Source organism: Oncorhynchus masou, chromosome 2 (genome assembly GCF_036934945.1).
Source record: "Oncorhynchus masou masou isolate Uvic2021 chromosome 2, UVic_Omas_1.1, whole genome shotgun sequence".
In the NCBI taxonomy this organism is placed as follows: domain Eukaryota; kingdom Metazoa; phylum Chordata; class Actinopteri; order Salmoniformes; family Salmonidae; genus Oncorhynchus; species Oncorhynchus masou.
In genome coordinates this window covers 17,522,972-17,535,016 of record NC_088213.1, presented here as the reverse complement: position 1 = coordinate 17,535,016, position 12,045 = coordinate 17,522,972, and the positions used below count along the sequence as shown (strand labels likewise).

Below are 12,045 nucleotides of genomic sequence, written 5' to 3'. Positions count from 1 at the left end.
AACATGAGGGTTTGGTCAGCTCTAAGGAGCTACAGTAGTTAGTTAGTTACCTCTCAACATGAGGGTTTGGTCAGCTCTAAGGAGCTACAGTAGTTAGTTAGTTACCTCTCAACATGAGGGTTTGGTCAGCTCTAAGGAGCTACAGTAGTTAGTTAGTTACCTCTCAACATGAGGGTTTGGTCAGCTCTAAGGAGCTACAGTAGTTAGTTAGTTACCTCTCAACATGAGGGTTTGGTCAGCTCTAAGGAGCTACAGTAGTTAGTTAGTTACCTCTCAACATGAGGGTTTGGTCAGCTCTAAGGAGCTACAGTAGTTAGTTAGTTACCTCTCAACATGAGGGTTTGGTCAGCTCTAAGGAGCTACAGTAGTTAGTTAGTTACCTCTCAACATGAGGGTTTGGTCAGCTCTAAGGAGCTACAGTAGTTAGTTAGTTACCTCTCAACATGAGGGTTTGGTCAGCTCTAAGGAGCTACAGTAGTTAGTTAGTTACCTCTCAACATGAGGGTTTGGTCAGCTCTAAGGAGCTACAGTAGTTAGTTAGTTACCTCTCAACATGAGGGTTTGGTCAGCTCTAAGGAGCTACAGTAGTTAGTTAGTTACCTCTCAACATGAGGGTTTGGTCAGCTCTAAGGAGCTACAGTAGTTAGTTAGTTACCTCTCAACATGAGGGTTTGGTCAGCTCTAAGGAGCTACAGTAGTTAGTTAGTTACCTCTCAACATGAGGGTTTGGTCAGCTCTAAGGAGCTACAGTAGTTAGTTAGTTACCTCTCAACATGAGGGTTTGGTCAGCTCTAAGGAGCTACAGTAGTTAGTTAGTTACCTCTCAACATGAGGGTTTGGTCAGCTCTAAGGAGCTACAGTAGTTAGTTAGTTACCTCTCAACATGAGGGTTTGGTCAGCTCTAAGGAGCTACAGTAGTTAGTTAGTTACCTCTCAACATGAGGGTTTGGTCAGCTCTAAGGAGCTACAGTAGTTAGTTAGTTACCTCTCAACATGAGGGTTTGGTCAGCTCTAAGGAGCTACAGTAGTTAGTTAGTTACCTCTCAACATGAGGGTTTGGTCAGCTCTAAGGAGCTACAGTAGTTAGTTAGTTACCTCTCAACATGAGGGTTTGGTCAGCTCTAAGGAGCTACAGTAGTTAGTTAGTTACCTCTCAACATGAGGGTTTGGTCAGCTCTAAGGAGCTACAGTAGTTAGTTAGTTACCTCTCAACATGAGGGTTTGGTCAGCTCTAAGGAGCTACAGTAGTTAGTTAGTTACCTCTCAACATGAGGGTTTGGTCAGCTCTAAGGAGCTACAGTAGTTAGTTAGTTACCTCTCAACATGAGGGTTTGGTCAGCTCTAAGGAGCTACAGTAGTTAGTTAGTTACCTCTCAACATGAGGGTTTGGTCAGCTCTAAGGAGCTACAGTAGTTAGTTAGTTACCTCTCAACATGAGGGTTTGGTCAGCTCTAAGGAGCTACAGTAGTTAGTTAGTTACCTCTCAACATGAGGGTTTGGTCAGCTCTAAGGAGCTACAGTAGTTAGTTAGTTACCTCTCAACATGAGGGTTTGGTCAGCTCTAAGGAGCTACAGTAGTTAGTTAGTTACCTCTCAACATGAGGGTTTGGTCAGCTCTAAGGAGCTACAGTAGTTAGTTAGTTACCTCTCAACATGAGGGTTTGGTCAGCTCTAAGGAGCTACAGTAGTTAGTTAGTTACCTCTGAGGGTTTGGTCAAGATGAGTTAGGTTTGAGGGTCAGCTCTAAGGAGCTACAACATGTAGTTAGTTAGTTACCTCTCAACATGAGGGTTTGGTCAGCTCTAAGGAGCTACAGTAGTTAGTTAGTTACCTCTCAACATGAGGGTTTGGTCAGCTCTAAGGAGCTACAGTAGTTAGTTAGTTACCTCTCAACATGAGGGTTTGGTCAGCTCTAAGGAGCTACAGTAGTTAGTTAGTTACCTCTCAACATGAGGGTTTGGTCAGCTCTAAGGAGCTACAGTAGTTAGTTAGTTACCTCTCAACATGAGGGTTTGGTCAGCTCTAAGGAGCTACAGTAGTTAGTTAGTTACCTCTCAACATGAGGGTTTGGTCAGCTCTAAGGAGCTACAGTAGTTAGTTAGTTACCTCTCAACATGAGGGTTTGGTCAGCTCTAAGGAGCTACAGTAGTTAGTTAGTTACCTCTCAACATGAGGGTTTGGTCAGCTCTAAGGAGCTACCTCTCAACCTCTCAACATGAGGGTTTGGTCAGCTCTAAGGAGCTACAGTAGTTAGTTAGTTACCTCTCAACATGAGGGTTTGGTCAGCTCTAAGGAGCTACAGTAGTTAGTTAGTTACCTCTCAACATGAGGGTTTGGTCAGCTCTAAGGAGCTACAGTAGTTAGTTAGTTACCTCTCAACATGAGGGTTTGGTCAGCTCTAAGGAGCTACAGTAGTTAGTTAGTTACCTCTCAACATGAGGGTTTGGTCAGCTCTAAGGAGCTACAGTAGTTAGTTAGTTACCTCTCAACATGAGGGTTTGGTCAGCTCTAAGGAGCTACAGTAGTTAGTTAGTTACCTCTCAACATGAGGGTTTGGTCAGCTCTAAGGAGCTACAGTAGTTAGTTAGTTACCTCTCAACATGAGGGTTTGGTCAGCTCTAAGGAGCTACAGTAGTTAGTTAGTTACCTCTCAACATGAGGGTTTGGTCAGCTCTAAGGAGCTACAGTAGTTAGTTAGTTACCTCTCAACATGAGGGTTTGGTCAGCTCTAAGGAGCTACAGTAGTTAGTTAGTTACCTCTCAACATGAGGGTTTGGTCAGCTCTAAGGAGCTACAGTAGTTAGTTAGTTACCTCTCAACATGAGGGTTTGGTCAGCTCTAAGGAGCTACAGTAGTTAGTTAGTTACCTCTCAACATGAGGGTTTGGTCAGCTCTAAGAAGCTACAGTAGTTAGTTAGTTAGTTAGTTAGTTAGTTAGTTAGTTAGTTAGTTAGTTAGTTAGCTCTCAACATGAGGGTTTGGTCAGCTCTAAGGAGCTACAGTAGTTAGTTAGTTACCTCTCAACATGAGGGTTTGGTCACCTCTAAGGAGCTACAGTGGTTAGTTAGTTACCTCTTAACTTGAGGGTCTTGTCAGCTCCGAGGAGTTCCAGTATTCTGGTCCAGGGGCCCCGAGTTACCAGGCGACCCTTAGACGTTATTATGACGATAGAGCTAGAGAGAGAAAGAGAGAGTGAGGGAGAAAGAGATAGAAGTGAAAGAGAGATGGGGGATGGAGAAGAGGAGGCAGGGAGAAGAGAGAGTTAACTTTGTTCAACTCAGTGTCTTCCCATTCTAACATGAAAAAGTTAGTGTGTGTGTGTGTGTTCTTACTGGTCTGTCAGGTTGTTAACATAGCTCTCTATCTGGGCAGGTACACCCTGCAGTATGGAGTTCCTGAAGCCTTTGCTCTCCACCAGTCTCCCGTTATGGCCGTCCATCACCGTCAGCTGCACCCCATCATCTGGCTGGTACAACTTCCTGCCGTTAACCTGCCCGGCAACCACAACATCCAATCAACCAATCATGACATTATTGAATAACTTTTTACACAGAGAAAGCAAACACACACACACCTCTGTGTAGGCAAAGTCCTCCTTGATGTGGAAGAAGCGTGTATTGTAGGACTCCAGCTTGACCTCCAGGAAGTGGTCTGTGGTGCGCTGTAGAGGAAAGAGAGAGAGAGAGAGAGAGAGAGAGAGAGAGAGAGAGAGAGAGAGGAGAGAAAGAGAGAAGAGAGAGAGGATTCAGTGACCTGATACTGGAGAAGAATCCTGAAACAGGCGAGAGATATGAGAGAGATGACTGTATGTGTAACACTATATAGAGAGGTTGTAGAGGGTTTCAAACACGGTGAATATACTATGGAATAATAGGAACTAGTGTTATTAGAATACTATGTACTAGTACTATGAATACTACGAATCAGTAATAAACAGTTTAAATAAGTGTTTGATTACTATTTTAGAAAACGATGCACAGTGCCACTTGTGACCAACAGACTGAGCTCTGTCCTCACCAGCTTGGCGCTGGGCAGTTTCCTTGGCATGGGCACATCTACGATGGGCATCTCTGCGTGCAGGGGGTAGGCCTGTGTCATGCAGTCACTGGGGCCGCTGCCCTTAGGGATAACGGCTGTGATTTTAACCCTCTCACAACCCTTCACTGAACAGAAGGCAAAGTCCTCCTTCTCATTGTGGGCCTTCACTCGGAGGAACAGCAGGCTGAGAGGGAGACAGGGGAGACTAAGAGTTAATAAGGATTCACTGGGAGAAACAGCAGGCTGAGAGAGAGACAGGGGAGACTAAGAGTTAATAAGGATTCACTGGGAGAAACAGCAGGCTGAGAGAGAGACAGGGGAGACTAAGAGTTAATAAGGATTCACTGGGAGAAACAGCAGGCTGAGAGAGAGACAGGGGAGACTAAGAGTTAATAAGGATTCACTGGGAGAAACAGCAGGCTGAGAGGGAGACAGGGGAGACTAAGAGTTAATAAGGATTCACTGGGAGAAACAGCAGGCTGAGAGAGAGACAGGGGAGACTAAGAGTTAATAAGGATTCACTGGGAGAAACAGCAGGCTGAGAGAGAGACAGGGGAGACTAAGAGTTAATAAGGATTCACTGGGAGAAACAGCAGGCTGAGAGAGAGACAGGGAGACTAAGAGTTAATAAGGATTCACTGGGAGAAACAGCAGGCTGAGAGAGAGACAGGGGAGACTAAGAGTTAATAAGGATTCACTGGGAGAAACAGGGGAGACAGGCACTGAGAGCAGAGACAGGGGAGACTAAGAGTTAATAAGGATTCACTGGGAGAAACAGCAGGCTGAGAGAGAGACAGGGGAGACTAAGAGTTAATAAGGATTCACTGGGAGAAACAGCAGGCTGAGAGAGAGACAGGGGAGACTAAGAGTTAATAAGGATTCACTGGGAGAAACAGCAGGCTGAGAGAGAGACAGGGAGACTAAGAGTTAATAAGGATTCACTGGGAGAAACAGCAGGCTGAGAGAGAGACAGGGGAGACTAAGAGTTAATAAGGATTCACTGGGAGAAACAGCAGGCTGAGAGAGAGACAGGGGAGACTAAGAGTTAATAAGGATTCACTGGGAGAAACAGCAGGCTGAGAGAGAGACAGGGGAGACTAAGAGTTAATAAGGATTCACTGGGAGAAACAGCAGGCTGAGAGAGAGACAGGGGAGACTAAGAGTTAATAAGGATTCACTGGGAGAAACAGCAGGCTGAGAGAGAGACAGGGGAGACTAAGAGTTAATAAGGATTCACTGGGAGAAACAGCAGGCTGAGAGAGAGACAGGGAGACTAAGAGTTAATAAGGATTCACTGGGAGAAACAGCAGGCTGAGAGAGAGACAGGGGAGACTAAGAGTTAATAAGGATTCACTGGGAGAAACAGCAGGCTGAGAGAGAGACAGGGGAGACTAAGAGTTAATAAGGATTCACTGGGAGAAACAGCAGGCTGAGAGGGGAGAAACAGCAGGCTGAGAGAGACAGGGAGACTAAGAGTTAATAAGGATTCACTGGGAGAAACAGCAGGCTGAGAGAGAGACAGGGGAGACTAAGAGTTAATAAGGATTCACTGGGAGAAACAGCAGGCTGAGAGAGAGACAGGGGAGACTAAGAGTTAATAAGGATTCACTGGGAGAAACAGCAGGCTGAGAGAGAGACAGGGGAGACTAAGAGTTAATAAGGATTCACTGGGAGAAACAGCAGGCTGAGAGAGAGACAGGGGAGACTAAGAGTTAATAAGGATTCACTGGGAGAAACAGCAGGCTGAGAGAGAGACAGGGGAGACTAAGAGTTAATAAGGATTCACTGGGAGAAACAGCAGGCTGAGAGAGAGACAGGGAGACTAAGAGTTAATAAGGATTCACTGGGAGAAACAGCAGGCTGAGAGAGAGACAGGGGAGACTAAGAGTTAATAAGGATTCACTGGGAGAAACAGCAGGCTGAGAGAGAGACAGGGGAGACTAAGAGTTAATAAGGATTCACTGGGAGAAACAGCAGGCTGAGAGAGAGACAGGGGAGACTAAGAGTTAATAAGGATTCACTGGGAGAAACAGCAGGCTGAGAGAGAGACAGGGGAGACTAAGAGTTAATAAGGATTCACTGGGAGAAACAGCAGGCTGAGAGAGAGACAGGGGAGACTAAGAGTTAATAAGGATTCACTGGGAGAAACAGCAGGCTGAGAGAGAGACAGGGAGACTAAGAGTTAATAAGGATTCACTGGGAGAAACAGCAGGCTGAGAGAGAGACAGGGGAGACTAAGAGTTAATAAGGATTCACTGGGAGAAACAGCAGGCTGAGAGAGAGACAGGGGAGACTAAGAGTTAATAAGGATTCACTGGGAGAAACAGCAGGCTGAGAGAGAGACAGGGGAGACTAAGAGTTAATAAGGATTCACTGGGAGAAACAGCAGGCTGAGGGAGACAGGGGAGACTAAGAGTTAATAAGGATTCACTGGGAGAAACAGCAGGCTGAGAGAGAGACAGGGGAGACTAAGAGTTAATAAGGATTCACTGGGAGAAACAGCAGGCTGAGAGAGAGACAGGGGAGACTAAGAGTTAATAAGGATTCACTGGGAGAAACAGCAGGCTGAGAGAGAGACAGGGAGACTAAGAGTTAATAAGGATTCACTGGGAGAAACAGCAGGCTGAGAGAGAGACAGGGGAGACTAAGAGTTAATAAGGATTCACTGGGAGAAACAGCAGGCTGAGAGAGAGACAGGGGAGACTAAGAGTTAATAAGGATTCACTGGGAGAAACAGCAGGCTGAGAGAGAGACAGGGGAGACTAAGAGTTAATAAGGATTCACTGGGAGAAACAGCAGGCTGAGAGAGAGACAGGGGAGACTAAGAGTTAATAAGGATTCACTGGGAGAAACAGCAGGCTGAGAGAGAGACAGGGGAGACTAAGAGTTAATAAGGATTCACTGGGAGAAACAGCAGGCTGAGAGAGAGACAGGGGAGACTAAGAGTTAATAAGGATTCACTGGGAGAAACAGCAGGCTGAGAGAGAGACAGGGGAGACTAAGAGTTAATAAGGATTCACTGGGAGAAACAGCAGGCTGAGAGAGAGACAGGGGAGACTAAGAGTTAATAAGGATTCACTGGGAGAAACAGCAGGCTGAGAGAGAGACAGGGGAGACTAAGAGTTAATAAGGATTCACTGGGAGAAACAGCAGGCTGAGAGAGAGACAGGGGAGACTAAGAGTTAATAAGGATTCACTGGGAGAAACAGCAGGCTGAGAGAGAGACAGGGAGACTAAGAGTTAATAAGGATTCACTGGGAGAAACAGCAGGCTGAGAGAGAGACAGGGGAGACTAAGAGTTAATAAGGATTCACTGGGAGAAACAGCAGGCTGAGAGAGAGACAGGGGAGACTAAGAGTTAATAAGGATTCACTGGGAGAAACAGCAGGCTGAGAGAGAGACAGGGGAGACTAAGAGTTAATAAGGATTCACTGGGAGAAACAGCAGGCTGAGAGAGAGACAGGGGAGACTAAGAGTTAATAAGGATTCACTGGGAGAAACAGCAGGCTGAGAGAGAGACAGGGGAGACTAAGAGTTAATAAGGATTCACTGGGAGAAACAGCAGGCTGAGAGAGAGACAGGGGAGACTAAGAGTTAATAAGGATTCACTGGGAGAAACAGCAGGCTGAGAGAGAGACAGGGGAGACTAAGAGTTAATAAGGATTCACTGGGAGAAACAGCAGGCTGAGAGAGAGACAGGGAGACTAAGAGTTAATAAGGATTCACTGGGAGAAACAGCAGGCTGAGAGAGAGACAGGGGAGACTAAGAGTTAATAAGGATTCACTGGGAGAAACAGCAGGCTGAGAGAGAGACAGGGGAGACTAAGAGTTAATAAGGATTCACTGGGAGAAACAGCAGGCTGAGAGAGAGACAGGGGAGACTAAGAGTTAATAAGGATTCACTGGGAGAAACAGCAGGCTGAGAGAGAGACAGGGGAGACTAAGAGTTAATAAGATTCACTGGGAGAAACAGCAGGCTGAGAGAGAGACAGGGAGACTAAGAGTTAATAAGGATTCACTGGGAGAAACAGCAGGCTGAGAGAGAGACAGGGGAGACTAAGAGTTAATAAGGATTCACTGGGAGAAACAGCAGGCTGAGAGAGAGACAGGGGAGACTAAGAGTTAATAAGGATTCACTGGGAGAAACAGCAGGCTGAGAGAGAGAGACAGGGGAGACTAAGAGTTAATAAGGATTCACTGGGAGAAACAGCAGGCTGAGAGAGAGACAGGGGAGACTAAGAGTTAATAAGGATTCACTGGGAGAAACAGCAGGCTGAGAGAGAGACAGGGGAGACTAAGAGTTAATAAGGATTCACTGGGAGAAACAGCAGGCTGAGAGAGAGACAGGGGAGACTAAGAGTTAATAAGGATTCACTGGGAGAAACAGCAGGCTGAGAGAGAGACAGGGGAGACTAAGAGTTAATAAGGATTCACTGGGAGAAACAGCAGGCTGAGAGAGAGACAGGGGAGACTAAGAGTTAATAAGGATTCACTGGGAGAAACAGCAGGCTGAGAGAGAGACAGGGGAGACTAAGAGTTAATAAGGATTCACTGGGAGAAACAGCAGGCTGAGAGGAGACAGGGAGACTAAGAGTTAATAAGGATTCACTGGGAGAAACAGCAGGCTGAGAGAGAGACAGGGGAGACTAAGAGTTAATAAGGATTCACTGGGAGAAACAGCAGGCTGAGAGAGAGACAGGGGAGACTAAGAGTTAATAAGGATTCACTGGGAGAAACAGCAGGCTGAGAGAGAGACAGGGGAGACTAAGAGTTAATAAGGATTCACTGGGAGAAACAGCAGGCTGAGAGAGAGACAGGGGAGACTAAGAGTTAATAAGGATTCACTGGGAGAAACAGCAGGCTGAGAGAGAGACAGGGGAGACTAAGAGTTAATAAGGATTCACTGGGAGAAACAGCAGGCTGAGAGAGAGACAGGGGAGACTAAGAGTTAATAAGGATTCACTGGGAGAAACAGCAGGCTGAGAGAGAGACAGGGGAGACTAAGAGTTAATAAGGATTCACTGGGAGAAACAGCAGGCTGAGAGGGAGACAGGGGAGACTAAGAGTTAATAAGGATTCACTGGGAGAAACAGCAGGCTGAGAGAGAGACAGGGGAGACTAAGAGTTAATAAGGATTCACTGGGAGAAACAGCAGGCTGAGAGAGAGACAGGGGAGACTAAGAGTTAATAAGGATTCACTGGGAGAAACAGCAGGCTGAGAGAGAGACAGGGGAGACTAAGAGTTAATAAGGATTCACTGGGAGAAACAGCAGGCTGAGAGAGAGACAGGGGAGACTAAGAGTTAATAAGGATTCACTGGGAGAAACAGCAGGCTGAGAGAGAGACAGGGGAGACTAAGAGTTAATAAGGATTCACTGGGAGAAACAGCAGGCTGAGAGAGAGACAGGGGAGACTAAGAGTTAATAAGGATTCACTGGGAGAAACAGCAGGCTGAGAGAGAGACAGGGGAGACTAAGAGTTAATAAGGATTCACTGGGAGAAACAGCAGGCTGAGAGAGAGACAGGGGAGACTAAGAGTTAATAAGGATTCACTGGGAGAAACAGCAGGCTGAGAGAGAGACAGGGGAGACTAAGAGTTAATAAGGATTCACTGGGAGAAACAGCAGGCTGAGAGAGAGACAGGGGAGACTAAGAGTTAATAAGGATTCACTGGGAGAAACAGCAGGCTGAGAGAGAGACAGGGGAGACTAAGAGTTAATAAGGATTCACTGGGAGAAACAGCAGGCTGAGAGAGAGACAGGGGAGACTAAGAGTTAATAAGGATTCACTGGGAGAAACAGCAGGCTGAGAGAGAGACAGGGGAGACTAAGAGTTAATAAGGATTCACTGGGAGAAACAGCAGGCTGAGAGAGAGACAGGGGAAACAGCAGACTAAGAGTTAATAAGGATTCACTGGGAGAAACAGCAGGCTGAGAGAGAGACAGGGGAGACTAAGAGTTAATAAGGATTCACTGGGAGAAACAGCAGGCTGAGAGAGAGACAGGGGAGACTAAGAGTTAATAAGGATTCACTGGGAGAAACAGCAGGCTGAGAGAGAGACAGGGGAGACTAAGAGTTAATAAGGATTCACTGGGAGAAACAGCAGGCTGAGAGAGAGACAGGGGAGACTAAGAGTTAATAAGGATTCACTGGGAGAAACAGCAGGCTGAGAGGAGACAGGGGAGACAGGGGAGACTAAGAGTTAATAAGGATTCACTGGGAGAAACAGCAGGCTGAGAGAGAGACAGGGGAGACTAAGAGTTAATAAGGATTCACTGGGAGAAACAGCAGGCTGAGAGAGAGACAGGGGAGACTAAGAGTTAATAAGGATTCACTGGGAGAAACAGCAGGCTGAGAGAGAGACAGGGGAGACTAAGAGTTAATAAGGATTCACTGGGAGAAACAGCAGGCTGAGAGAGAGACAGGGGAGACTAAGAGTTAATAAGGATTCACTGGGAGAAACAGCAGGCTGAGAGAGAGACAGGGGAGACTAAGAGTTAATAAGGATTCACTGGGAGAAACAGCAGGCTGAGAGACAGCAGAGACAGGGGAGACTAAGAGTTAATAAGGATTCACTGGGAGAAACAGCAGGCTGAGAGAGAGACAGGGGAGACTAAGAGTTAATAAGGATTCACTGGGAGAAACAGCAGGCTGAGAGAGAGACAGGGGAGACTAAGAGTTAATAAGGATTCACTGGGAGAAACAGCAGGCTGAGAGAGAGACAGGGGAGACTAAGAGTTAATAAGGATTCACTGGGAGAAACAGCAGGCTGAGAGGGAGACAGGGGAGACTAAGAGTTAATAAGGATTCACTGGGAGAAACAGCAGGCTGAGAGAGAGACAGGGGAGACTAAGAGTTAATAAGGATTCACTGGGACAGCAGGCTGAGAGAGAGACAGGGGAGACTAAGAGTTAATAAGGATTCACTGGGAGAAACAGCAGGCTGAGAGGGAGACAGGGAGACTAAGAGTTAATAAGGATTCACTGGGAGAAACAGCAGGCTGAGAGAGAGACAGGGGAGACTAAGAGTTAATAAGGATTCACTGGGAGAAACAGCAGGCTGAGAGAGAGACAGGGGAGACTAAGAGTTAATAAGGATTCACTGGGAGAAACAGCAGGCTGAGAGAGAGACAGGGGAGACTAAGAGTTAATAAGGATTCACTGGGAGAAACAGCAGGCTGAGAGAGAGACAGGGGAGACTAAGAGTTAATAAGGATTCACTGGGAGAAACAGCAGGCTGAGAGGGAGACAGGGGAGACTAAGAGTTAATAAGGATTCACTGGGACAAACAGCAGGCTGAGGGAGACAGGGGAGACTACCTACTGTACTCATCTACTACACATTCTCCTCTCTCTCCCGTCTCTCCCTCTCTCTTTACCCCTATCTTCTCTCCCCCTCCCTCCCTGCCTCCCACCCTCCTCACCCGGTATCTTCCTCCCAGTAGTAATAGCCTCGGGACAGGTGAGATTGGTGGATCTTGTCTCTCTGTGTGGTCCTCATGAACACACCGGTCTTCCTTGTCTGCTTGGTCAGACGGTTGTGGATGTCCGAGATGATCGTGAAGGTGGTACCTGGCGGGTAGCAGAAGCCCACGTTGATCCAGTCATTTCTGGAACACACACACAGACAGACACACAGACAGACACACAGTTAATCCATGATATCAAAAAGGACATGTTACAGGAGGCAGCCCAGCACTGAGATGGGCTAAACAACTACTCCCACTCACCGGTCATATTAATTAGTAAACACACCGTAGCAAAACATTTTGCCGTTCTTTATTGGACAAGTTCAGGTTAGTCTCTCTCTGTTTGTCAGCTTTCTTCCGTTTGGTGATAGTGAAACTAGAAACTAGTGAATACAACTCTGCAGTCCCATGTATTTCAGTTGGTAGAGCATGGCATTTTCAGCAACTGGGTTCAATTCCCAAGGGGGACCAGTACGAAAAAAGTATTGGATAAGAGCGTCTGCTAAATCACGCTCAAGGCACCACAGACGATAGTCCGTA

At 46.6% G+C, this 12,045-nt stretch overlaps 1 protein-coding gene across 1 annotated transcript in view; it reads right to left on the bottom strand.

Moving 5' to 3' along the window:
• The window catches only part of LOC135556101 (cell migration-inducing and hyaluronan-binding protein-like), a 94,441-nt gene that overhangs the window by 7,550 nt on the left and 74,846 nt on the right, over nucleotides 1–12,045 (bottom strand). Inside the window, 5 exon segments of the mRNA XM_064989022.1 lie at nucleotides 3,073–3,173; nucleotides 3,333–3,490; nucleotides 3,575–3,661; nucleotides 4,018–4,222; nucleotides 11,461–11,646. Of these exon segments, the coding sequence (XP_064845094.1) occupies nucleotides 3,073–3,173; nucleotides 3,333–3,490; nucleotides 3,575–3,661; nucleotides 4,018–4,222; nucleotides 11,461–11,646 (737 nt within the window).